Source organism: Myotis yumanensis, unplaced genomic scaffold (genome assembly GCF_028538775.1).
Source record: "Myotis yumanensis isolate MYYU_CA2020_CCGP unplaced genomic scaffold, mMyoYum1.0.hap1 SCAF_5, whole genome shotgun sequence".
Lineage (NCBI taxonomy): Eukaryota > Metazoa > Chordata > Mammalia > Chiroptera > Vespertilionidae > Myotis > Myotis yumanensis.
The window spans coordinates 38601076-38628386 of record NW_027223756.1 but is presented as its reverse complement, the minus strand read 5'-3'; the positions used below and the strand labels follow the sequence as shown (position 1 = coordinate 38628386).

Sequence of the window (27311 nt, the reverse complement as noted above, 5' to 3'; positions counted from 1 at the left end):
TGTAATTGAAAAAAATTGTTTTAATTATGAAATAACATCAGGAATTGGAGCACATTTCAGAGCTGCGGGAAGGACCTGCCTGAGAGGTGGGCCCGCCTGTGACGGGCCGAGAGGGAGGTGGGCGCGGGCCCCGGAAGGTGGAGGCCAGTCAGCTCCACCTGAACCTGAGGGACCCGGAGAGGAGGTGGGCGCAGGCCCGAGTGTAGGCAGGTGTGTGCGTGTGGCATCGGGAAGAGGACGGGGCGTCCATCCAGCAGCTTCTTGTTTCTTTGTAAAACAGGGAGCAAGGTCTTTGGCTGAAAGTGAGACGTCAGCTGTGTGGGTATCCAATGACCAAAGCCCTGCCCCTGCCACAGTTAGACTCAGGGGACGCACAGCCCCATGTTCCATTCGTAGGTATTGGCACCATCATACATCAGTTTTCGAGTCAAAAACCTTTGTCTCACCTCTCTCCTTCCTCCATGCCCCATGCGCCCTTCCACCCCCACCTCCACCATTAAATCAAAGACCCAGTCCTGTCTGTCCTCACAAGTGTTTCCTGATGCATCTCTCCCCATCTCCACTGCCAGCAGGAGTCCAGGCTGCGTGGCCTACACAGGAGCAGCTGCATCGTGTCCCCTTGCCCACTCCGCCCCCTCGAATCACTCCTCCATGCCCAGGCCTTCGGGGCCTCACCCCCCGACCCCCCTGGGTCATGATGTGGAGACAAAGCCCAGTGCTCTGTCTGGCCCTGCCTTCTCCCCAGCCCTCTCCTGCTGCAGCCCCCCAAAGCCCAGTGATCTTGGCGTGCTGTGAGCTTTCCCATCTTTGCCATGCTCCTCTCTCCCCATTCCTCTCCCAGGAATCACCCCTTGCCCTCTGGACTCAGCCTAGCTTTCCGTCCTGAGTGGGTCCAACCTCTATCCGGTCCTGTGCCTTCACCTGTGTAATTGTTTCTTAAATACCTGTTCTTCCAAGGAAAATTCTGAGTCCGAGATCTTGCCTCTTGCACTCACCCCTGCGTCCCATTACGTGCCTCCCTGTGCGGCCTCACTCTCCAGACCAGCCGTGGGCAAACTACGGCCCGTGGGCCGGATCCGGCCCGTTTGAAATGAATAAAACTAAAAAAAAAAAAAAAAAAAAAAAGACCGTACCCTTTTATGTAATGATGTTTACTTTGAATTTATATTAGTTCACACAAACACTCCATCCATGCTTTTGTTCCGGCCCTCCGGTCCAGTTTAAGAACCCATTGTGGCCCTCGAGTCAAAAAGTTTGCCCACCCCTGGTCCAGACCATAGTCCCAGGTCGGCCGGGAGCAGACATGGCTTAGTGGAAAGTATGGAGGGTTTTGAGCTCCGCACCTAACCAATTCCGTGGCCTTAAACAAGCCACTGTTTTCTGTTGTCGCCTGTCAAATGGGAGTGTTCATCATGCCTCTCACAAATTGTCCAGAAGGTCAGATGCATCATGGATATGCAATGTGCTTTGCACACCAGAAGGTGAGGACGCCTGTCGGTGTCATGCGTGTTCTCATGAGTCCCCGTCTCCGGAGACAAGCCCAGCTGGCGGCACCAGCAGCACCTGAGCTTCTAAATGCGTCCCCTCCAAGTGCCCTGTGCACCCTAGCTCAGAGCCCTTCACCCCTACCTGGGCCTCCGGCACCGTCCACACAGCTGCTCAGCCCCACACATCCCAGAGCCCTGTGCTTGCTCGTCCCTCTGCCCCAAATGTTTTCTCCCCAAGTCTCTCCCAAAATTTGTCCTTCGGGCAGGAACAAGGTTCAGTTCCTCTCTGGATGGCCAAGATCCAACACGGGTGGCCCCAGCAGGGACCAGCAGCAGCCTCCTGAGAGGAGTGTGTTAACCCATACGTGTGTGCGGGATTGTCCTCACCCCACACGCCCACCCCAGCCCCACAAGGCCAAAGGCTCTCCCTCGCCCGGCCGCTCGCTTTGGAGCCCATGACAGCATCTCAGCCTTGGTGAGGGGAGGCCGGTAGCTGTTGAGGGAGGGCCCGCCGGGGCGGGGACCTCTCTCCCTTTGGTTCTGACTGTGGCCTCTCTGCTTGTGTTTTGCAGGTCCTCCAGTAAGTGCCCTGGATTATGCTCTCTGCTCCTGAAAGATAAGACATTTTGTTCTCTCTATGTGACACTTCCTTGAAAATAATACTTAGTTAGAAAGGTGTGTCCTAAAAAAAAAAAAAAAAATCAGTCCAGACAGGGGTCGTATCTTTTTAAATTTGTAGATGCACGCAAGTGCAGAACTCAGCAGGCTCCACTTGCCCCTGTGACCATTTGCCTTCCAAGAGAGCGGGCAGCAGCCTGGCTGCCCCTCACCCAGGCCCTGGCTCCAGGGGGCACAGAAGGCGAGCACCACACCCACATTTCTAACTGCCCTGCAGCAGTGCGTCTGTTTCCATGATTTTTGTCTCACGTGCTTTGGCACAAAAAGCTCTGAAGTCCAGCAGTTACGCCAGGAATGAGTTGGGCTTCCTAACTAGATTCCGGGCTCCGTTTCTCTCTGCCAAAATCCATTTGGCTCCCTGGGTTGGGCAGCGGGCCATAAGGGCACTGGGTTTGAGAAAGGTGTAGGGGAAGCACTGGTGGCCGAGGCAGCATTGAACATCCGGGATCATCCACCCAGAAACCCGGTTCTTCAAGAAACGCAACAAGTCTATGAGCCATGGCGCCAGAGTTTCCGAGCCCAACCAATCCTGGCGACTCCATCAAGAAGCACACTGAGAGCCTGCCCGAGTCAAAATGCGCCTTCCGAAGGAATTCCTTTCAGATGACTGTTTTATTTTCTACTTCCACTTACCATGATTCATTTCCTGATCGGCACCCTTCGGAATCCGCGCTTCTGGCGCTAGCAGCGCCCCGCTGAGCCCGAGAGCCAGCCAGCAGGCGTGTGTAGGTTGATGGCCACAGGCAGTTTCCCACAGTGGAGTCATTCCTGGCGTCACAGGGAAGGTAGCCGACGTGCATGATGCAGAGGGCTGTGGAGCTGGGGGTTGTGAGCGTGCGGTTGAACTATTAAGTGCACAAAACAAAATGCAGATCCTGAGGCTGCAACCTGAGCTGGATGCCACCCTGTGAGACGCGGCCAGGCAGGCAGTGCTCCGAGCATGCGGGACAGAGCATCCAGGAGCAGTGAATGCCTCCCCTGCCATAGCTCTGGCTTCGAACGCTGCCTTCCTCAGTTCCCCCGTCCAGTGGCAGCCGGCAGGAAGCCCTCATCTGCTCTCTAGGCCTCTCGGCAGTTTAGGAGCATTTTCCTTGGTGGCTGTGACAGCGCCCTTGGGAGCCCCGTGTGCCCCTGTGGTCCTCACCATGTGTGTGCCGGCTGCCCTGGGAGGACTCGCGTGGATGTGTGCCCTGGTGGCCCCAGCAGCCTGGCCCAGTGCAGCAGGAAACGGGGTGCTCCATCCCCTAGACTTGTCAGAGCCCTGAGTCTCCCCAAAGGCATCGGTTACCCACCAGCAGCCTCTGCTGCAAACCCATAGAACATCGGGGGGAGCGGTGTGGGGCCCGATTGAGTGCTAAGTGCTGCCATATGGTTTTCTGCCGAAAGTCTGATTATTAATGACGTATTAATTACCACAGGGGCAATCAGGACGAGATGGCTACCCGGTAATTTGCCGTTTATTTTTTGCTCTCTTTGCCCTTTTCTCTCAAGCCAGTATTCTTCCTCCGAGCCTTTATTTAACTGTCTGCACTCCTCTCTCTCTGCTCCGCAGGGACTGGTCTTTCTTGGAGGGATTAGCATTGATCTGCGGGGCTGGCCTGGTGGGGAGCCTGCAGCTCCAGCTGCCCTGCAGGCAACGCAAAGCGGCTTTGAGACATCGCCTTGCTGTCCTGAGCCCCCCCAGCACTGCTCTTCCTGCCGTCTGTCTCCCCTCGCAGGGCCCAGCCCTGGGCTATGGAGCACCCTCTTCCCAGAACTCCCGTCCCGCCCACCCTGTCCGTCACCCCTAGGGGGCGGGAGACCTTGGTTCCAGTTTGGCCTTTGTGATGTCATCACTTTTCAGGTCTTTTACAATTAAACCTAAAACGTAGCTTATATTGGAATCAACGTCCCCAGCCCAGGCTGGGTGCGGGCCACATAAGAAGCAGGTTGAAAGGCAGCTGGTGGGGCTGAGTCCTGCATAGAAGTCCAGACACATCAGCGCAGGGGCGAGCCTGTGGAAGGAGAGTGTGGCAGGACCATCGTGTGGGGCAGTGGTCGGCAAACTGCGGCTCGGCAAACTGCGGCTCGAGAGCCACATGCGGCTCTTTGGCCCCTTGAGTGTGGCTCTTCCACAAAATACCGGCTCTTCCACAAAATACCGACTTCTGCGCATGGACCATGAAGTTTCAATCGCACTGTACCTGTGAGCCCACATGTGGTATTTTGTGGAAGGGCCACACTCAAGGGGCCAAAGAGCCGCATGTGGCTCTCAGGCCGCGGTTTGCCGAACACGGGTGTGGGGGAATGTGTTTGTCCTGGGCCTCAGGCCGGGGAGGGAAACGTGGACTGATTCAGAGGCCTCTTTAACGGCCAGATCTGTCCAGACCCTGGTGATGGAGGCAAGGTGGGGGTCCCAGTCCGGCAGAAGCCGCCTTCCCAAGAGGCTGTGGAGGGCAGTCAGCCCCAGGCATCAAGGAAACTGGGCTTGGGTTCCAATGCTGGGCTTCCTAGCTGGGTGACCTGGGGGAAGGCGCTCACCGGTCTGAGCTTCAGTTTCCTGCTCTGTGAAGTGGGGTGGTGCGGGCCTCCCTCACAGCATTGGAGCTGGGAGTAAATGAGACTGAGGAGGTGACAGTGATACAAAATGCATCACAACCAGACCCCGTGGGACTCAGTGGGGCCTTTGGGATCATTGATCTCCTGTTCAGAGTGGCCCACACTGGGCTCAGTAGCGTTTGGGGTCAGCTCCCCCAGCGGCAGCAGCCTGGTCCCCGTGAAGTACCAGCCAGATAGCACCTGTGGGCCGGGCCCCCCGCCTCCCCTGGACTAGGGAGGAGTGAGGATCCTACATGGCAGCTAGAGCCTCCGAACCACAGGCTTTTGCTGGAATATTTCAGCCTCAAGTCGTGGGACTCTTCGATCCAGCAGCTCAGGACTGAAAGCTTTCTGCCAGAACCCTCCAGTCCCGCCCTCCAGGCGACCACGCACCCTTACACTCCAGCTGACTCCTGACTGTAGATGCCTGTGTCCAAAGGGCTGAGAGTTAAAAATAATAACTAATGACAATAATAAGGGCCGAGGGTGGTGGCTGGAGGCTGGTGAGGGGTTCTTCCCTCGGCACCCGTTGTCTTCTCTGAGTACATGGTGACCCCGGACCCCTCGCTCCCTGGCATCAGAGAGGACGTTGGCTGATGAGGGGGCAGGCTCTGTGGGCCACAGGCAGGAGTCCGGGTGTGGAGTGAGGCAGCCGAGGGTTGAATCCAGAGATTGAACCACTTGGCTGCCCTAAGGCTCCATTTCCTTCCCTGTGAAGAGGGGAGCTGGGGCTCAGGGGAACTGAGGTCACTCCTGGAGCACCCAGACATTGCTGGTCACAGCCGACGGTGGCCAGGTCATGGGGTGGCACAGGACTGCGGGGAATCTCGCCTGAGGGGGGTTAGTTAGTGTGTGAGATGCCTGGTGCCCAGCCTGGGCCAGAGACGGGGCTCTGAATGTGGGAGTCAGGAGGCCGGGGGCGGACGTACATGCCGTGGGACCATCTGGTGTGAAGTTAGCAGCTTTCTGGGAAGGAGGCAGGTGAGGGCGCTGTTTGCTGGCAGCTCTGGTCAGTGCCTGTGGCCCCGCCAGCTCTTCACCACCAGGAAGCCAGTGTCACACCCCCAGGGCTGGGTCACCCCTTTTCCTGAGGTTGCCCAGCCCCAGTTTGCAGGCCCATCACTGTTTCGACCAATCTGGGCCTTTTCCCTGGCAGGGCTGGCCCTGCTCACCGCCGGGCCTGGGCGTTTGTGCCTCCAGCCCAGGAGCCAGCCTGTGACCCTCGCTGCGTGCCGCCAAGCACCCTCCGTGCAGCCCTGCCTTGAGGGCCGGCCCTTCCATGAGGGCCACAGGGTGGGGGCAACACCCCTCCTGACTGCCCCGCAGCAGGGAAAGGGGGCCCATGTGGACAGGAGGGTAGGAGGCTCTCGGGGCTCATGTTTGGAGCTGAAATCCACTCTTGGCCAGTGGAGGGCCTGGCTCGCAGCCTGGGGTCTGTTTACAGGCCTCTGCATGTGGTCATCCCAGAGGCCGGGGCAAGTTCCCCGGCGCGAGGGGCCGGAGCCGCCTCACAGGCACCTCGGGTGCTGAGTGTCACAGGGGCTCCCCGGCGGTCAGACCCCAGTCGGGTCCTGGCTCAGCTGTGCACACCCGGCCGGCTGCTCGGCCTCTCGGATCATGGGGAGATCACACCCACAGAGCTGGAGGGTGGAGGAAAGACGAGCTTGGGAAATCATTGTGACCCACCAGCAAACATTGGCCGCGTTTGGAGAAGAAAACAGCTTTGAGGCCCTGCAGTTGCAGAAAAGGGGTTTACCTGGTGAACTTCAAACCAGCCTCAGGGAGGGCTTTTTTTTTTTTTTTTTTTTTTGTAGTTTGTACCTAAAACAAATCACGTCCTACGGGGAAGTAAGAGCAAGAAAAGAGTCCAGGAGGGCCATGGTGGAGACTGCCGGCTGCGTTTCTGGATTAATCCAGGCTGGCCCCTCCCCTGAGCAAGACCAGCGGAAACCAGGTCCATATGTGGGCCTGATAGTGGGGGGTGGGGGAGGTGGACGTAGGAGCCACCCACGTCTGTGGGGTGGGGTGCAGACTAACCTGGGCTGGGGTCCCATGTCCACAGGCATCTTGCACAGAGGCTGGCCCGTCCTTCCTGCCACAGGGGTTCATTAATGGCTCTCTGCCGATGACAATAGAAGCGTGTTTATTATAAAAACTTACCAAAATAGAGAAAAGCACAGAAAAGGAAAAAGCAGTCATCCGTGACCCTACCACCCACAGACAAGTCCTGTCAATATTTTGGCGTTTGTTCTTCCAGCATTTTTTACACACAAGTTTGTGTCTATACTTCTTAGTCTAAAACTGCGATTACCGGGGACATGGTTTTTGTAGCTGATATTTTTCACTTAATGTATCATGAGATTTTTCCACATCATTAAGAATTCTTATAGGATGTAATAGCTACATAGTATTTTATCATATATAATTTACTTAACCAGGTTCCAAGTTGTAGTATTTATAGTGACAATTTTTCACCCTGCAGTCAACATCCTGGGAATAAATCTAGACTTACTTCCATGATTATGTCCTTAGGATAAATGTCTAAAGTTGAATTGCTGGACCAAAGGATTTGCACATGTTTCAGGCTTTTGATGTCTATTGCCAAATTGCCCTCCAGGAGGCTGCACTAATTTACATTCCCACCAACAGCGTCTGAACGCTACACATTTCCCCAAACCCTGGCCAACTGTGGGTAATATCATACTTTTTAAATCGATGCCAACATGATAAGTTAAGAAATAGATGTGTGTATGCATGTATCGTGTTTTAATTTAGGGTGTATTTTCATTAGAAGTATAGTTTTAGAGATTAAACTAGTTTTGAAGGCTTCTGTAATTCTAACTGCCACCTGGTGGTAGCGTTTGGAATTGCAGGCACAGCATTTAAAGAGGAAATCTGCAGGTTTAAGAGCTTTCAGATCCCAGTTGGTCCAGGGACTGCAGACAAGATGGAATTGGCAGCACAGGGGAATTTTGAGCTCAGAACATGGTGAGTCCAAGATGGGACCGGCAGAGGAGCACTGGGCCCCGCATTCTTGCATTTTGGAGCAGTAATCAGCACTTACATTGATAAAGTGATTTAGCCATCTCATGACTAGGAGGCTTGGCTCTGTTCAACAGATCTGTAAGGTATGCCATGCCCTGTGCATTGCAGCCCACAAAGATGAATCAGACCCAGTCGCAGTCCTTGGGGAGCCATGTGGGGGTGTGCAGGTAACCCAGCCAGTTTGCCATGGGACAGAGAGGAAGGAACGATCAGGTGTCCCTGTGAATTTCCTGGAGGTTTCTTATCACAATCCCCATTTTTGTCTCCAGACTCTGGCTTGTGCACAAGATGAGAAACCTTGTCTCTCGTGCAGGACTCCATCTCGCCTGTCCCTTGACTTTTGTCCAGGAAGCATTAGAACTCACGTCATCTCCTATTTACAAAGCAAAAGCCTCACTTTTTCTCCTCCTCTGGCATTTGACCTTTCTGGCTCTCACCATTGAACTCTAGTGGTTTTCTGGTTTATTTTACACCTTCAGAATGCAATTTAAACATTTCCTGGAAAAAAAAAATGTGTATTTGGTAACATTTTCCAGGGTTTAAGATTTCTCTGCATTTGGACAGTGAGGAAGGTGTTCGGCTGTGAGGCCGGAGGTGCATGGGCATCGTGGAACTCGGCGCGTGCCAGCGGGGCTGTGGCCCTGGGGTGGGGAGTGGGTGTGCCATCTCATCCACCAGTGACTCTGTGCAGGGGCTTTTCTGGGTCTTTGGGCCAGCACCAGGCAAGAGAGACAAGGCCTCTCCCTGTAGTGGGGAGGAGAGAAGCAACAAACAGATAAACAAATAAACCAACAAGATAGCTCAAACAGTAACACGCGCCAGAAAGAAAATAAAGCAGGGATGTGATGCGAGTGCTGGCTGCTTGGATGAGTCGGTTTAAATTGGAAATGGATTGAATGATCAGAAGGTTCTTGGGGAAGATGGCATGTGAGCTGGGACTTAAATGATGTAAAAGATGCAGTGATCTTAAGGGGAAACGAGCTCCTGGCAGAGGAAAGTGCACAAGTAATGAGTTGGGAACAAGCTTCATGTGTCCAGCGAGGCCAGTGTGGCTGGAGTGAGCGAGCACGTGATGGGAAGATGCTAGAAGGAAAAGCAGGGAGGTCTCCAGGGCTCCATCGAGTAGAATCTTGGAGGCCACAGTGAGAGGTGGGAGGCCAGAAAACCCTGACTCTGTATTTATAGAAACCACTTGTCCCCAGAGACATAGCATGGAGCCAAGGGCTCAGAGAGTCTCCCTCCAGAGGAACCGGAAGAAAGGACTATCCCCTCCCATCCCCCAAACCCTTCCATCATGCCAGGAAGCAAGTGCACCTTCTGAGTGCTTGCTGTGTGCACGCTCTCACGTGCTCTCCCCCTGGGAGGCTGATGGTGTCGGCCCTACTTGACAGACAAGGAAGCTGTGCTCAGGGGCTGTCAGGGCTTGGCTGAGACACAAGCCCACCGGCACGAGAAAGCCCAGTTAACACCCAGGCTGCCGTCTCTCCTCCATCACAGGAACTGCCACCAGTAAGCAGGTCCAGAATGAATGTTCCATCTCTCCTCCTCACCTTTTTCTTACCTGGCCCTGGAGCTCTCTCCCCGTGCACTGCTGTCCACCTCATTATGAAGTTGTTAAGACCCTTTCTTGCTCTCCAAAAACACACACACAGAAAAAAACCAAGTCTAACTTAAGAAAGAATCCATTTCTCCATTCCACCTTCTCTGCTGTCCCTCACTCATACACCTGTGTCATAGTCATTACTAGAAATAAGGAAGAAAAACATCGCCCTCATGATGAAATGTCAGGTCCTGTCCTATCAAGGAGCAGCTGAGTGGAGCAGAGCCAAACAGGGGACCACAGTGGTGATGGAGGTCCCACCCCTGCCCTTAGGTAGTCACTTAGCCTTTCTGGGCTTCTGTGTCTACCTTTGCAAAGTGTGAGGCTTGGCCTGGATGAAAACATTAGGAATCAGATCTGTACAGCACTTCAGTTTCAAAGCACATCCCATCCCTGTGCATTATGACTTGTACCCATTTCGTGGATTGAAAAACTGAGGCTTATAGTAGCCATGCCACTTTTCCAGATCTCACAGTGGCAAATATGTGGGCCTGGCTTCCTCCTGAAGACCCCTATGGCCCAGATGGTGGTCTGTCCTCCTACCACCTGCCTGGAAGGGGCGAGGGGGAGAAGCTGAGGAGGGTGAGCGAGGCATCTGGGAACTGAGGGCAGCAGCAGCAGCAGCAGCACAGGTCTCCTGTCTCTTAGCTGCCCCATATGTGACACGAGAGGACACTGGGAAGCACACATCATTTCTGCAAGTGCTCGTAGGTCCCCACTGATTTGGGCTCTGAACTACTTGATTAAGTGGCTGTCTGGGCCCGGCCACCTCTACTGGGATTCTGACCACAGATGAAAGCCTGTCACCCACCCGTCCCATCCACTGTCCCCCAGTGGGGAGGGCTGCAGTGCTCATAGACAGGGCTGCTGCCCGGGGGGAAGAAGCGCCTACTCTGCCTGGGACAGGGGAGGCCTCACAGAAGAGGGGCCTTTGAGGTATATCTTGGGGGATGAGTAGGAGTTTGGCAGGAGGACAACATGGAAAGGCATTTCATGTAGAAAGGGGTCCAGGTAGGAGGCGGTTGCAATCATTGGCGGCTGAAGCCTGCGTTACGGTGAGGGACCAGAACCAGCACTCCTCACGCCCGGCACAGAGCCCAGGACCCATCTGGCTAACTGCACGGGAGTCGTGGGGAGCGGGAGCTGCACAGTGTCTTCAGGGCAGTCATGGGAGCCCCGACTGCCTGGGCCCTGGGACGGCAGAAGCTCTGAGCTGAAATGTGACCCGTGTGGCAGGGCCTCAACCTGGGACCAATTTCAAAATGAATGACTCAGTTTGACTGTTTGGAATTAATCAAGTGAACAAAGAAGGACCACAGAGCAGCACACATTCAAATTTCTTGCACTCTCGTGGTTTCAAAAACAGCTTTGATTGTAAAAATGTAATGAGTTAAATGATTCTCTGGAACATCCCAGATTCATCTGTTTTTAGGGTCTGACATCCTACATCTCATTTTAATCTGACCCCTGCAGCGCCGCTCCCCAGCTCTCCGGATCCCGGTGGAGCGGGAACAGGATGAAAGCAGATTTCCCGAAGTGAAAGCCCCAGATTGGAACCGGGGAGACAGCCAGGCCCTCAGGAAAGGGCCACCCCGCCGGCCTTTCCTCCCAGGTGTTCATTCACTCAGACCTCTTGCCTTGCGCCCATGCTGTGTCCCCAGCGTCCCCTTGAGTGTGGGGCAGCTGAGAGACAGGAGGCCTGTGCTGCTGCGGCTGCGGCTGCCCTCGGTTCCCGGGTGCCTGGCTCACCCCCTGCAGCTTCTCCCTCTTCCCCCAGCCCGTTTCAGCCTCCACAGTGCCTGCTCCCAAGTCCAGCTCTAGGAGAGCACGTCCAGGCCTTCTGGGTGCCTGTGACGACCTCTTTGCAGAATGGGACCCTCCAGACTGGTTGTGGGCTGACCTCTTCCCGCTTCCCCAGGCAGCAAAGCGCAACCCCACTCACTCCCCTATTGCACGAAGAGGGTGCTCACAGACCCGCACTGGTCACTGCGGCAAAGGCAGGGATTCCAGATAATAGACTCGCGAGAAAGCAGGTGTTTTGGCATGAAGCTGGCCCACCCAGCTTCTCCTGAAACCAGGGGCTGGACCCTGCCCTGTCCATGCGGTGGAGAGAGCTGGGCTTTGGGGCTCTGTAGACTGTGTGACCGCAGGCACGTCCCTAACCCTCTTCAGCAGTTGGGGGAAGCCCAGCGCTGTGCACACAGGCTGGATTCCGTGACAGTCCCTGCCGCTGTGATGATTGCTGATCCCAGAAGGGGGCGCCCTGGAGGCCGAAGGATCCCTCTCTAGCCAGTGTCCCCAATGCCCAGCGTCCTGGCTGCACTCCCAGGCCCAGGGCTGAACGCAGCAGTCAGCGGCACCCAGAGCAGCCTTCCCCGGGTCGAGAGCGCCCTCTGGTGCTCCCCGGCTGGCCCTGGAGCCGGTGAGAAACCACAGTCGTTCATAGAGGCGCCCACCTGAGGGTTCATTCAACGAATACTTGTTGTTTTCTCACTGCATATGAGGGACTTTGTTTGGTATTTGAGATACAATCTCGAGAACTATGTCTAGGGGCCCTACCCCCGTGGAGGCTGTGGCTGGGTTGGAGAGAGAATCGGAATTCATGGGAAGTGCCACCTCCCTGCGCATGGTGGTCAAGGCCAGGAAGGTACAGGTTGCCGCGAACTATAACTACCATAGGGGGCCCAGCCTACTGGGCTCAGGGGGCCGAAGGGAGGGACGAGCCAAGGTCAGAAGCTGGGTAGGTGCTGACAAGTGGGGAGCTGCGGGGAGGGTGGGGGGGGAGAGGTCGGAGAGAGAGGGCACTTCCAAGACAGGCCAGGCTGGCGAGGGAGCAGAAGTGAGGGTGGAGGTGACAGGCGGGTAGCCCTGGGAGCCCAGCCGCATGGAGCCAGGTGACTGCCTTCCCAGGGGCCACACAGTGGAGGGCATTCGAAGTGACACCCCACCTGGGAGAGGCAGACTTAAACAGAAACTTTGCAAACCCATCAGGCTGCTCAGGGAGCAGCTCCCAGTCCCTGGAGGTGTGCAAGTCGGGGCTGCACACCCACCTGTCGGGAAGGTGTGTCATCTCCCAAGATGCGGGGAGTTGTTCCACTAACGGGGCCTCCCTTCCGGGGGCCGCTCAGACCCACACTCAGTGGGACGGGATGGCATAGCCCAGCGTGGGGAGCCTGGGGAGGACACTCATAGGCACCCCTCAGAGCCAGGCCAGTGGTGGCACTGGAGCCTCAGGCACAGTCACTGTGGACGGGGAGGTGGCGAGAAGACAACAGTGGGTCTCTAACTGAGAAGCTGTGCTGTGGGGTGAGGGGCGTTGAGAAAGGCTTCTCAGAGGTGGCATGTGAGTCTTCAACGAGACGTGGGGGTGGGGGGCAGAGGCTCTGCCCAAGGGCGCTGGGGAGGGTGTGCCCCAGGGGGATGGTGAGGTGGGAAGCACTCAGGGCTCAGGCCTGAGACTCCGGTCGAACCCCCCGCCTCATTGGCCATGCTTGGACTCTCTGAGCTTCAGTTTCCTCATCTGTGCAATGGGGATAATGATGGTACCCACCTGGCAGGGCTGTGCTCCGTGTTGGCAACATCCAGATGACACGGCAAAGGAGTGTGTCTTTTTTTTTTTAATATATATTTTATTGATTTCTTTTTCTTTTTTTTACAGAGAGGAAGGGAGAGGGATAGAGAGTTAGAAACATCGATGAGAGAGAAACATCGATCAGCTGCCTCCTGCACACCTCCCACTGGGGATGTGCCCGCAACCAAGGTACATGCCCTTGACTGGAATCGAACCTGAGACCTTTCAGTCCGCAGGCTGATGCTCTATCCACTGAGCCAAACCGATTAGGGCTGGGAGTGTGTCTTTTAGCTCCACCCCATTTCCTGGACTCTCCCCCCAGAACTGGCCCAGTGAATTACAGTCACTCACCGTCCCACTGGGTGCCGCTCCAGGTCGGGCACTGTCAGCCATGGGGGTCATTTCATCCACACCCCACCCACTTTCTAGAGGAGGAAAAGGGCTCCAGAGAAGCTGTGCCGCTCGCTGTGAGGTCTGCAGGGCAGGGGTATCGCACTCAGGACGTCCCCGAGACTTCGGAGTCAGGAAGGCTGGCCGTGTAGGGCAGAGGCAGGGAGGCTGGCGGAGGCTGGTCCAGGAGAGAGGCCAAGTCCTAGGCAGGGGCGAGTGGGGGACCAGAGAGAGGGCCACAGCTTGGAGAGATGGTTCAGAGCCAGAATTGCAGGCTCGCAAGCTCATTATTGCCTTGCAGGGGCAGCCAGGTGAAGAAAAAAGTGAGGGAGGCTGAGTGCAGGAGTGTGGGGAACGGTGGGGCCTGGGCTGAACTGGGGGCACATGCCCCATCTACTGGTGGTGCCCAGTTCAGCCCATGCAGATCGATCATTACATCTTCCAATATTTCAAGAGAGGCTAGAAATCCAAGATTTACATGAAATCTTTCACTCTTGAAGGCTCATTACCAGTGGGTGAAATTGTCTTGTCTGTGGAAACCAAGGAGGGCCCACGGCCCCGGGGGCAGCTTTCAGAGAGGCCCGATGATCAAACCTGAGAGAGGCCGGAGGGAGGTGCTGAGGGCCCCAAAGACTAAGGCTGGGGTAGAAGGTGCAGAACAGAGGTGTGGCCTGGGCGTGGCCAGGGCAGCGGGGTCCCTGCAGACAACCTCCGTGTCTGCTGGCTGCCAGCTGTCCCGGTCGCCCTGTGCCCTGTGTCCGGGAAATGCCAGCTCTCAGTCGCCTCTTCTGAGCTGTGCTGTCCCAGGACGGCTGCCTCTCTTTATTTAGACTGTCTTCATCATGCCACCCGGGGACTGTCACCCTCTAGTAGCTGCTTCCCTGTCCTGCTAGAGCGCCATCCCAGCAGGTGGCCACCAAAACGGGTGCCCGGCCTGTCTGCTGCGTCCGGTGTCTCCCATCAGACCCGCCCGAGCTGCAGACATCGGCCCTGAGGCCGCTCAGACAGCCTGCCTCCCTGGCCCACCTTCCACCCTCCCACACCCACGGGGAGCCCATTACCCCCTCCACCCCACCCGGGAACAGTTTTTCCTGAGACCTGACAGGGTAATTATGTAACAGGCAAATGTGTAATTTAAGCAGGTATTGGGGGACGGGTTCAAAGGCATCGCACCACCTCTTCTAGCCGTGATGTATAATGTGGACACACGGGTAATTGCTTCCAGCAGACTGAGCGTGCTCTCTCCCAAAATAGAAGCCAGCTGGCTGCTGGCCTCACAGAACCGTAGCGCTGGAAGGGACCTGGAGATGTTCTAAGCCAGTGGTCGGCAAACTGCGGCTCTCGAGCCACACGCGGCTCTTTGGCCGCTTGAGTGTGGCTCTTCCACAAAATACCGATTTCTGCACGTGGGCCACGAAGTTTCAATTGCACTGTACGTGCGCGCCCGCACGTGGTATTTTGTGGAAGAGCCACACTCAAGGGGCCAAAGAGCCGCATGTGGCTCGCGAGCCCCAGTTTGCCGACCACTGTTCTAGGCCAAGGGTTACAAACCCAGGTGCCCCTCTGCGCTGGCACGTCACTCCATGGGGCAGCGGGCCAGGCGTGAGGCATCGGGAGGGGCAGAGCCTGTGGCCTGGGCAGTCCCGCCGAAGGAGCACTGGGCCCTGCGGATATTGCCAGGCATGGAGGCCCCGGAATACGAGGTCTTCAGCTTTGCCAGAAAAGTCCAAACTCCGGATGTTTATGTGAACTGTCACGATTTTAAGAGGTAGCAACTACTTCGGTGAGTTGTTTGTTTTTGTTTTTGTTGTTTTAACTGCGTGGACCAAATCAAACCTGGCTCCAGGCCCGGCCTTTCGCTGTACAGATGAGGCGTGGGAAGGCGGCAGCATGAGAGGCCGAGGAGCGAGTGAAGGGCAGATCCCCGGGTCCCAGCTACAGCCCCGCAGTCCCCTCGCCTGCTGCGAGGTGGGGCGCACTTGGTGACTGCAGAGCCCCCCTGCAGAGTGCCCCAGGCCCCGGGGAGGGGTCCCCGGGAGGAGCCGGGTGCCAGGCTACACACCAGGGCTCAAGCTGCAGCCAGGCTGGACCTCAGAAGAGAGGGTCCTTCCTTCCCGTTCCCAAAGGCAGAATTCACGTCTGGACAGTTGCTCCGCCCCACGGTCTTGCTGTGGCCAGCATGTGTGCAAACAGCCTGGCCTGAGAAATCAGCACCACATGGAACCGGTCCACCCCAAGGGCCTGTCCCCCACCCACCACCACTCCCCACCCCCTTATACACTGGCGGCCCTAATGAGAGAGCCTTCACTCAGGAATGTGCACAACCCGGCCGAGGCCCCGGGCCCCAGCAGCCTTGTAATTTGATGAATTGTCAACATCTGGGCCGTAATTGCTGGGCCCTGGACTGATAATCCTGGTAAGCCCCCTCATCCAGGGCCCCTTCCTGGTGCATTTCAAGGCCTCCGTCCCCTGGCAGAGCCATCACCATTCACTACAACCAGAAAGCAGGACCGTCACCCAGCTCCGCTGGTCTGAGTATTGACTGCCGTCTGCATCCAGACACGGCCAGTTTATTGATTGAGTTCAATTCAACAGGTAACTCGCTGGTGAGTCAGGAGGCCGGAGCCACGGGCGGTGTGGGGCCCTCAGCACAGCCCTCTGCTGCAGCCTCCTCCCCGGCTCCGTTTCCTGAGGGACATTGAGACACTCCAGCTGTGGAGCCCGTATACCCCACGCCCCAGACTTCTTCTACCGAGAAACCGCCTCTCTTTTGCCACCTTATTAATTTTTCTCCAAGGACGGCCCTGTGGAATGCTGCTCAGGAAATACTCCGCGGTGTGAGGGCGTGAGCAGACGTACGTAGGAAGGCAGAGCTGGTACCCCCTGCTGGCCACTTGGAGGGCCACACAGAGTCACTCCCCAGCACCCCCATCCCCAGGGCCAGTGCAGACCCCAGTTCTGTGTCAGCTTGCCTATAGGGCAGTGATGGCGAACCTTTTGAGCTCGGCATGTCAGCATTTTAAAAAACCCTAACTTAACTCTGGTGCCATGTCACATATAGAAATTTTTTGATATTTGCAACCATAATAAAACAAAGACTTATATTTTTTATATTTATTTTATATATTTAAATGCCATTTAACAAAGAAAAATCAACCAAAAAAATGAGTTCGCGTGTCACCTCTGACACGCGTGTCATAGGTTCGCCATCACTGCTATAGGGTCTCCTGTCTCCGTTTGGTCTGAGAGGAGGACACAGAGGAAGCTGGGGACTGCCTGGGACCTGGGGAACTTGTCATTTGAGAGGAGACGGGCATGACCTCCATCTTACAGATGAGGAAACTGAGGCTCAAGGATACTCTGGTCCCTGTGGGAGGTAGGGGCTGCACAGCAGGGCGGGTGGGGGAGGATGGGGGGCTCTCTCTGCCTGCCTGACCTGCTTCTCGAGTGCAGCCCTAGGCCTGTTTGCTTCTTACATCCTGAAAAGTCCTGGGGCGCAGCTGGCCGCACAGGGACCGAGATGTGTGGGGCTCTGGCCTAGACCCGAGGAAGGGAAGCCAAAGCAGGAATATCCCTGCTGGGAACAAGGGCTGAGGCTCAGAAGGGTGGACTGGCTCTCCCAGGCCAACTCAGCAAGCCTGTCTGTCTGACCCAGCACTCTCTTCGGCAGAAGGTCGGGTGGAAGAGGGTTCAGTTAGACCTGCCTGGGGAGGATCTGCTTTTTGTGGGGAAGACAGATGTTCCAGGAATCCCGGGAGGAAGGCAAGGCCTGTGAGGCTGTCCCACAAGTCCCCCAGGACGGCCATCTGTCACCCCCTCTACCCTGTGCTGCAGGAGAGGGAGCGTTGCATGGAGAGTAGGGCTGATTTTAGTCCTTGGACAACCCACTGACTCCGCTGCCTCATCTGTGAGATGGGGCCATGGTGCCTGCCTCCCGGGGCTGCTGTGAGGGCAGGGGCCACGGCGGTACAGAGGCCTCGGTCAAGTCTACAGTGAGGAGCATTCATGGAGAGTCTCCCTCTCTGTGGCCCCCAGGGGCAGGGTGCCCTGCACTGGACTTGATCAGGGGCACCTTGAAGGCGTCACACCATCCAGGCCCTGAGGCCCCATCCACTGCCGGTGACGTGATGGCTGTGAGGCCCATTGTGTCTTCCCTCCTGGCACACGGAGAGGAAAGAGCCTTAGTTAGTTCTAAGCTGCACCTTAGTGTCTTGTAATCCATGCAGATTTAAAGAGGGCAGATTTGGGGCTGCATTTGGGCTCAGTTCAATAGGACTTACAGATGCACCCAGGGCCTGGGCACAGAGTCTCTGGTGGTGGCCACACTGGCAAGGTGGCCAGGGCAGGCGAGGTCCAGTAGGCGGTGGGAGGGAGCAGGGAAGGTCTGACAGAGGCACGCAGGGGTAAGAGTGGCTGATCTTCAGGGAGTTCACCGCAAGGTTTAAGTGCAGAGAGAACACAGAACGGAAGTGCTGTCCAGCTCCAGCCCCGCCTGTTCCTGGCTGTGTGGCCTTGGGCAAGCAAGGTGTTCCCCTGGCTGGGCCGGTTTCCTGCTCTGCAAGACTGGGGGTAACACCTGCCTCAAGGCTGTTGTGATGATTAAGACCAGGTGTGTGGGTCACTAAGACACACCGGAGGGGATTTGGGCCCCGTGTGTGTTGTGGCGGCCAGAAGGCTGGGCCTACATGAGAGGTCAGGGTAGAAACCCCCACGGGGCCATGGCCCTGAGGAGGCCTAGCAGGGCCTGAGCATGGGGGCAGGGGCGGGGTCCATTTTAGGAGACTGCTGAAGGGAGGAGGCTCTGGTATGTGAATCCAGGGGTCAGAACTGCCAGGAGCCCCCAAGAGGAGACCAGACAGCTGATGACACTCAGGTGATGGGACCTGAACTGTGGCTGGGGTTTACCAAGAACAGGACCCCCCAGGGCCTGGGCCCCCAAGACTTTGGAATAGGCCACTCCTTCCTTCCCCAGGCCATCACCCATCACCCCCACATCCACACTCTCCCCCACAGTGAGGCTGGTGGCCAGAAGCACTTAAGAGGCCAATTTTCAGATCTGCCCAGGTTTCTGCCTGGAGTGAGGCCCTGGTTTGAGTGCATCAAGGGTGGGCCACTCTGGGGTCTGGGGAATCTGAGATTGGCTCCTCAGGACAGCCTAGAGGTTGAGTCAAGGAAACTGGTCATTTACCACTAGACACAGTAGGCAGGGTACCAATTTCCAGGCTGCGCCAGACCCAAGGACGGAGGCAGGGCCAGGAAAGTCTTCTCAGAACAAGAGAGTGTCTCCGAGGAGGAGTCCCTCTCACCAGGGGCAAGGAAGGGCATTGCAAGCAGAGGGAGCAGAGGGGAAAGAAGGAGAGAGCTCGGGGGACCAGGGACACAGGACAGCCGAATGGCAGAGCCTGGCCCTGGCCACAGGAGACCCCAGTGCTGGGCCAGGAGTGCAGCCACACTGTTGGAACCACGGGGAGTGCAGGGCAAACCCCTGTGCTGCTGTGAGAGACCAGGGCGGAGGCCATGCTGAGGCAAGCTGCCCCTCTGCTCACCACCCCAGCACGCTCCCTCCTCCCTGCCTTTGCTGGATTGTTCTCTCTGCCCACAGTGACACACACACACACACACACACACACACACACATTTGCTATGTTCAAATCCCCAAATGTTATTTTCTTAGGGTAGAGCTCCCTAATCTTTTCCAGTCTCCTCAAAGCCAACAGACCCTCTCCCTGCTTGGAATTGGCGGAACTCTGCCTGCCCTGCCCCTGCTCTCCACGTGGTATTGTGCACATTTGCACACAGTTCACCTTTCCTTGGTGGGACTCGGTACACACTGATCAGCACATGTTCTGGCCAGGCCTCATCCGAACACTGGGGGTGGGGAGCAGACCCTTTTCCTGGATCTACTGGAGGGCCTGTGCAGACCCCACGTTAACAGCATGTGTCTCACGTGGGACAGTTAGACTACGTGGTGGGCACAAGGACAGATGGTCTGAGTCTGGAACGTGGAAAAGCCTCTTCGTGGAAGAGGAGGTGACGGAGCCGAGGATGGTGCACAAAGGCAGGCAGTGTGTGCAGCAGGCTCGGGGGAGTTGAGCTGCCTAGGTCATTTGCTGGAGTCGAGGGTGAAGTGTGCATGGGGTGAGGGGCTGTTGGCCAGCGAGAGGAGGACAGGGGTCTGCAGGGAGCAGATGGGCCGGGCCTACATCACCCCCTTCCCCCCTTGTATTCCTGCACACCCCACAGGGAGGGTGGTGCTCAGTGAGGCTTTGCTAGGTGTGTGGAGGGGGTTCGGTGGGGCTGCTTTGCCATGGTCAGTGGCCCTTTGCAGACACCACAGAGCCCGCAGGGGCCTGTGAGATGCCCCAGCTCTCGGGACTCGCCCTTGTGTTTTGCTTCCTTTAGCCTTGACTTTCACCTGTGAAGGCCACAGCAATGCAGAGCTGAAAGAACCTGCAGGACTCTTCTAGTTATGTCTTAGTTCGTGTGGGCTGCTGTAACAAAGTACCACAGAATGGGTGGCTTATAAACAACAGAAATTTCTTTCTCACAGTTCTGGAAGCTAGAAGTTCGAATCAGGGCCAGCCAGATCAGGTTCTGGGGAGGGCCCTCTTCTGGGTTGCAGAAGGCGGGCTTCTCACTGTGTCCTCACAAGGCAGAGCAGAGCTCTGTGGGTCCCTTTTACAAGGGCACCAATCCCATTCGTGGGGGCTCCACCCTCATGACCTGATCCCCTCCAGAGGCCCCACCCCCTAACATCATATTAGGGCTTAGGGAGCACTTACCTTCCGTTCAAAACAAATTACAAGTGGCAGAAACTCAGTTCAAGCTGGCTTCAGGGAAAAATGTATTCGCAAGGAGAAGAGTGCCCAGTGGTTTCAGCTCCAGCCCTTTGCCCTGTCTCTCCTTCTCTCAGTTCTGCTTTCCTCTCTGTTCCCTCTTTCTCAAGCCATTGGTGCCCCCAGGAGCCCCATCAGGTGGAAAGAGCCCTCTTGCCCGAAAGTGCCACCTACCAAAGTCCCTGAACCGACCACCCCAGCTGAGGGGATGCGGTCACCTGCCCAAGCCCATGGGTGGAGATGGGGTGGTTTTGGAGGAGAAATGGGGCTCTGTGCCTAGACCCGAGGAAGGGAGCAGCAAACAGAGGGGATTCTGGGCAGCAAACAACACCCAGCTGCTCCCACCCCAAATCTGTGTGAAACGTACCCAGACCACAGGCTTGGCACAGGCTTTGGACTGTTGTCACTCAATAGTGTCTTCTAGATCATGACACCCAGCGGAAACGCCTTTCCCGTGTGTAACCTCTGCTCTCTCTTTCTCATTTCCCAGGGGCCACTGGGTCTGGATGGAAAGCCAGTAAGTGATGACAGGGCCGTTCTAGGTGGTCCTGGGATGGGTGGTCCTGGGATGATGGGCACTGTGGGGTTGGGGGTGACCATGGGGCGCCACGAAAAAGATCCACTGAGAACCTGGCTCAGCGCAAAGAGAAGCCATTTGGGCATCACACTTAAGTTCAAGTCCAGCTCCACCATCTGCTGACTGTGCAGCCTTGGGGAGGCCTCTTCACCTCCCAAGCCTGAGGCTCCTCACCTGTCAGAGGCACATTAACCCTCCCACTGTGATGGCGATGTGAAGAACTGCAGACAGCACTGTCCCAGCCACTGGTCAGCCCTCAAAGCATACAAGCCCCTCCCAGCAGGCCCCAGGCACAGAGCATCCCCAGGCAGTCTCAATGCTGTCATGGTGGGCATGAGGCTGAGGAGTTCTCTACACCTGGGTCAGGAGCCTGCGGTCCACAGGCGTCCTCAGCAGAATTAATAAGATGCACAGGTGACAACATAGTTAAATAAATACTGGGATGGGTGGATGGGTGGATGGGTGGATGGATGGATGGATGGATGGATGGATGGATGGATGGATGAATGGATGGATGGAAGAACAGTCAAAGTAGGTAATGAACCAATGATTGCACAAACAGTTGGATGCATGGAAGGACAGGTAGATGGGTACACGCATGATGGTTGAACAGACGAGTGAAGAAATGAATGAACTGACAAATTATTGAATAGTTGACTCATAATGTGTGCATTATTGAAGGATGGAGAAAAGAACCTGGGTGGACTAATTGTTGAACGCGTGAACAAGCAAACCCACTACTGGTTGAAGGGATAGTGGGCAGTTTGGGGAGGGATGAAGGCCAGTGAGCCGATCAGTCCCTGACCAACGGTGCCAGCCCTCACCCCAGGGACTCTGAGCCCCACAGTGTGCCTTGTGGCTTGACCTTCCTAGCAGGCCTGGTAACTTGGCAGGACTGAAAGAAAAACATTCCCCTGCAGCCAGAGGGTGAAGGCAGCCGCCAGGGCCTGCGTGGAACCACTCACACGCACATACCCCAGACTCCACGAGCAGGGGCTCCTGACCGGCACCAGCACAACAGGTGCTGAGCAGGGCGGGCTCTGCCCTCTGGGAGGAGTGACTAGCAGATGTGCCTCTGTCCAGAGGGGATGCCAGTGACCTCCAGGCCCCCGTGTCCCTCATGCTGAGGACTGAGATGTGGTGCTTCCTTGGGGTCAGCACGGCAGCCTCCTTAAGGACTGGCAGTCCTGTGTGTTTTTCCACTCGGCTGCCCCCAGCTCTGCTCAGCCTCACAGGCCCTTCTGTACCCAAAGCCTTAGGGAAGCCGGCAGGGGCCAGCCTCGTCCTCCTCACTCACTGCTGTTCTTTCTCCACCTTCCTTCTCCAGGGACTTCCCGGCCCCAAGGGAGAAAAGGTAAGTGATGCTGGAGGCTGTCCAGACACGGGAGGCTGAGGAAGGATGCCAGACACCTGCCTCCAAACCCCATTCCAGAGTGTGACCGTGGGCACGTCACATCCCCTCCTGGAGCCTCCGTTTCCCCATCTATAAAGTGGGGCAGGGAGTGCCTGCCTCCTGTAATGGTTATAAGGCTTACATTGGACCATTTAAAGTGCCCAGAAGGTTAAACCTGAGTTCTCCAGACACCACAGTATAACAAAACTCAAAGCAGCCTGCCCAGTAACTAATTATGAAGGGGGCGGTGCCAGGAAAGCCGGGGGAGTTGAATAGTGACTGTGGATGGCATTCTTTGTGGGGAGGACGCCCGCCAGGAAAACAGATGGCAGAGAGCTGCCCCTGGGATCCGCACAGCCCCCTACCAGAAGGACTTCCTGGCATTTGGTGCTAAATGTCACAGCCACAGCCCTGGAGGGCTGGGACCTCTGAGTGCCTCATGAGAGAGCAGGAGAGAGAGGAAATGTGTGTGTCCCAGGGCTGACGCAGGTGTAGCAAGACTGGGCACTTCCAGGGAAGAGCTGGGCTGGGCCACGGCCACACCCCAACTCCACTGGGGGTCACTTAGTTCCCGTGGCCAGTGTTCTAGCCCCCCCGTGAGAGCTGAGCAAGGCACAGGACCGGCGTTCGGAGCCTCAGGTTTGCGTTCCCCCTCTACCACCAGCTGTGTGGCGTTCAGCAAGTCGCCCCGCTCTGTGGGCCTCAGTTTCTCCATCCGTAAATGTAAACCAGCCTCACAGAGCCATGGGAAGACTGTCCAAGGTAACAGTCTGCGTGTTTTTTGTGGACAATGAGACCCTCGTGCGGTTGGCAGGTGCAGTGATGGCCTTCCTGCTGGTTCTGGCTGATGCCACTGAGTCGTAGAAATGATTAAGGCAGGGACTTTGAAACCAGAGAGAAATTGGTGTCCTGGTATCTATAGCTGCATAACATACTACCCCCAAACTTGGAGACTTAAAACAATCAAGCAGTTATCATTCCTGACTGTTCCATGGTTCAGGGATTCCATGTTGTGCTGGTGCCATAAGAGGGCACAGTGGGAGCGGCTTATCTCTGTTCCGCCATGTTTAGGGCTGGCAATAGATAACAGACCACCCTGGGATCTGCTAGTGGGGTGACCTTGAGCAGACTACTTAGCCCCTCTGTGCCTTCATTTCCTCATTGGAAATGGTGGGGCGCGGGGGGGGGGGGGGGGGGCAGAGCCTGCATATGATTTTTGGTAGAGTGGATGAGACCATGTACATGACACTCTGAATGCAAAGCTGGATATATGAGAAGTCATCAAGCGGTGATGACATATCTCCCTGTTTTTTGTTCCCAGGGTGCACCAGGAGACTTTGGACCCCGGGTAAGAACTGAGCAAGACCCCCTCCCCGACCTACACAGTTTGTTTTATATTATAACTAGAGGCCCAGTGCACAAATTCATGCATGGGCGGGGTCCCTCAGCCTGCCCTGCGATTGGGGCCAATGGGGGCCATCTGGCCCAGTCCCAATTGGAGCCGATCAGGGCTGGCCAGGGGGGACGGACCGCAGGAGGTTGGCCGGCCAAGGGAGGTTGGCTGTGGGCGCGCACTGACCACCAGGGAGCAGCTCCTGTGTTGAGTGTCTGCCCCCTGATGGTCAGTGCACATCATAGAAACCGGTCATTTGGTCGTTTGGTCATTCGGTCACTTAGGCTTTTATATATATAGATAAAGCATGCCCTACAACTTATCACAGAAGGTGAGTGAGCAGCCCTGCCTCCCACCTACAGTGTATCCTGCTTCACAGTTTCACTTAAATGGCCGCTGGGTCTGGCACAGATGGAAAGTCTCTGCCAGACGTCCCATAGCATTTATCACTGTGGATGGGCAGACGGGGGCTGGCACTGGTCTCAGACCAGAGACTGACCTTCCTGAGGACAGCCAGCACCCCAGGAAGAGGAGGGCTGTAGGGTCAGCAGCCCTGAGCCCAAGCTCAGCTCTGCCACTTACCAGCCAAGTGACCTTGAGCGAGTCACTTTCCCCTCTAAGGCTCCGTTTCTCTAACTGTAAGTGGGATGACAGCTTCTACCCCAAGCTGCTGTGGTGACGCTTCAGTGCAATCATAAAAGTGGGTTCCCAGCACCCCACATGGAACAGCAGATGGGAGCCGCAGCCAGACCTCTTTGGCCCTCCGTGGCCCCGGGCCCCAGGACTCAGAGGTGCCTCATGCAGAAGCAGGGGTTTCCTCAACAGAAGCTGAAGCAGAGGGGAGACCCAAGTGGGATGGGCCTGCAAAAGTGGGTCTTGGCAGAGGGTCACTTAGCCGCCCTCTCCACCTTTGCCACAGCCTGGCAGACAGCGGCCACAGCCTCACTGCAGAGGCTGAGAGGTGGGCATCAGCTGCCCAGAGAAAGGCAGGAAAGTGGCATATTCACCGTTGTTTCTAAGAACGTTGCGGGGTGGAAATTGTAGCCAATGGCTGGAGGTGGGCATGGAGCAGAGGCGGGCCCTGTGCATGGGGGAATGAAAGGAAGGGGGGCCCGTGCAGAGAGCAGGGCTGGGCTTTGCAGTCCCGGGCGGGCTGGGCTGGGTCCCTGTCCCAGCTCTGCAACCTCATGACTCTGAGGGTGGTTATGAGTCCAGAGCAGGGATGAGGGCTGGCCAGGCTGTTTCCGTAGCGACCCAGCTGTTCTGTGCTGAGCCTTTGATAGGAGGCCAGAGGCAGGGCCACAGGAAGCTGGTGAGAAGTCCCTGCAGCCCAATAAAGGACACCTTTTGATGCTCACTTTCTGTTGGATGTAGAAGCTGATCTTCCCACCCCTCAGCAGGCGAGAACTCCCCCAGCCCTGGTGTAGCTGCAGAGCAGGTCTCCCAAAGCCCCACCCCTTTTCCTGGGTAAACAGCCCCCTGTGAAACACCTCCACTCCTGAGAGTGACTCAAACCACAGGTCACCGTCTCTCATGACCCCCTGGCGGCTGGGTCTCTCCTGTTGCAGAAGGGGCCATGGGGCCTGGAGTTGGGAGCTGGGCTGGTGGCTGGGAGCTGGGCTTCCTCGAGGGGCCTCTCGAGAACATTTTGAGAAGCAGGAAGCCAGGACTGCCAGGCCTGTGAAGAGCCACACACAGCATCACCACCCCTGCATCCTAATGGTCGCATCTGTCACAAGGCTCGCTCAGAGTCAGTGGAGGACGGGGACAAACAGGCCCCAGCTCTTGGTGGGGAGTAGCAAGGTCACCCTGCAGAGGACCCTGAAGGACGGAGGGAGCGTCGCGGCCCCTGTGAGCACGTGGTCCACCACCCCCGTCTCAGGCTGCCTTCTGTGGCTGAGGAGGTGGCTTTGCCTCCAGAAAAAGCCCTGTGGTTTCCTGATCACCCTCCTGCCTTTCTGACCACACAACCTGTTTGCTGTAGATGGTCTTCCCACGGCTCAATCCAGGCTTTATAAGTAGAGACCATCACATGTACAATCGCCGCATCCTCAAGGTAGACTGGACGAGCGGCCTGCCTGGGCTGCTGGCTTGCGTGTTCCCCTGGACTCATCCAATCCCCAGGGTTAGACCTCAGCCGTCCGATCCCGGCGGGAGGAGGAGGCAGCTGGCCAGCCTCATTTCCCAAAGAACGCAGGAGAAGAACCTCTCTAGGATCTGCTCAAGTGTCTCAACCCATTTTCTGCCTCGTTAAGTAGAGTCCCAGCCCATGGCCTCCACCATGGGCCCCAGAGCTGGAGTCCGATCCTTCTGGTCAGGACCTGGCTGTGTCAGGCTGAGGAGCTCTACGTGGTGGCCTTTGAGAGCCTCCGTTAAGCTTTTCACTGGGAAAACTAGTGAGTGAGGTCTGAGGTGCAGCTGCTGGAGAGGGGAGCTCTTTCCTATCATGGAGCTCACGGATGAACAGAGACCACTGCCTCAGTGGCCTTTCCTGGCCCCGTAACCCTGGTTAGACGATTGCCCTCTCTGACGCTGGCCCTCCATTTGTAAAGCAGGACTAGAGCGGTGCTGGCCAGATGATTGGATACGCGAACCCCAGGATGCCCTGGCTTATCAGCCCTGGGCTCACAGCGGGGTCCACTCCACAAAGGCCTGGTTACAGGAAGGGTAGGCTCTGCTGCACAGGGAGCCGGGTGTCCCACTGCTGTGCCAGTGCTGGGCAGCAGGCAGTGCCGGGGGCACTGTGGTCTTCCCTCCCTGCAGGTGGGGCCACCAGGTGAGGGCTCTGGCTGCCTGAGGTCTGACCCAGTACTAACCTCGGCCTGAGAGTTGGGGGTTTGGTGCTGCATGAGAGACAGTGTGGCCCTCTGTCGCCTTTTTTTTTTTTAAGAGAATTGTAAATTCACATGCAGTTGTAATACGTAACCGTGTACCCATCATCCAGTTTCCCCCAAAGGTGACTGGCAGCACCGTAGTACCATCTCCTACCCAGGAAATTGATACAGCCCACCAACCTTCCTCAGACTTCTCCCATCGCTTGTGTGTTTAGTCTTACGCATTTTTGTCACTGTTGTAGATTCGTGCAACCACCACACAAAGACCCCTCAGGCTACTCTTTTATAGCTTTGGTCGCCTCCCTCTCTGCCCCATCCCTAACGCCTAGAACCACTAATCTATGCTCCCTCTCTGTAATTTTGCCATTTCAAGAATGTTGTGTAGCTGCAACCACAACGTATATAACCGTTTGAGATTTGCTTTTTCCCTCAGCGTAATCACCATGAGATGCATCCAAACGGCTTCGTGTCAGTGCTCTGTTCCTGTGTGTTTGCTGCTGAGCAATGTTCCGTGGCAGAGGTGCCCCAGGTGGTTGGACATCTTGCCATCGGAGGACATCTGGGTCTCCAGTTTGGGGCCCTTACGAATAGGACCACTATGAGCATCCATGTACTGGTGTTTGTGTGAACAGGAGTTTTCACTTCTCTGGGACAGATGCCCAAGGGTGCACCTCTGTCACCTAATGAAGCAGGAGTGGCCCAGCCAAGGTCTCCCAGGAGGCCCGCAGCCCCCTTTCTGTACGAAGGGGACCAATCGGGCACAGGTGCCTTCTCTCACACCCACCGTGTGGTCTCTCCCACCTGAACACCCAGGTGAGGAGATGGCACACTCCATGGAGTGTAAAAGGCCCTGTTGGCCCCTTAAGCTGAGCTTTAGGGACCTGTCCCTTCGTGTGGCCACCAAAAAGTGGCAACAGGCCTAACAACAAA

The 27311-nt window shown here is 56.4% G+C and overlaps 1 protein-coding gene across 1 annotated transcript in view; it reads left to right on the top strand.

Annotated features, from left to right (window-relative positions):
- COL23A1 (collagen type XXIII alpha 1 chain) overlaps positions 1-27311 on the top strand; it is a 267654-nt gene that overhangs the window by 223647 nt on the left and 16696 nt on the right. Inside the window, exons 4-8 of the mRNA XM_070415140.1 lie at positions 2060-2067; positions 3584-3610; positions 20675-20701; positions 22089-22115; positions 23476-23502. Coding sequence (XP_070271241.1) covers positions 2060-2067; positions 3584-3610; positions 20675-20701; positions 22089-22115; positions 23476-23502 — 116 coding nt within the window. The remainder of the gene's footprint in view (positions 1-2059; positions 2068-3583; positions 3611-20674; positions 20702-22088; positions 22116-23475; positions 23503-27311) is intronic.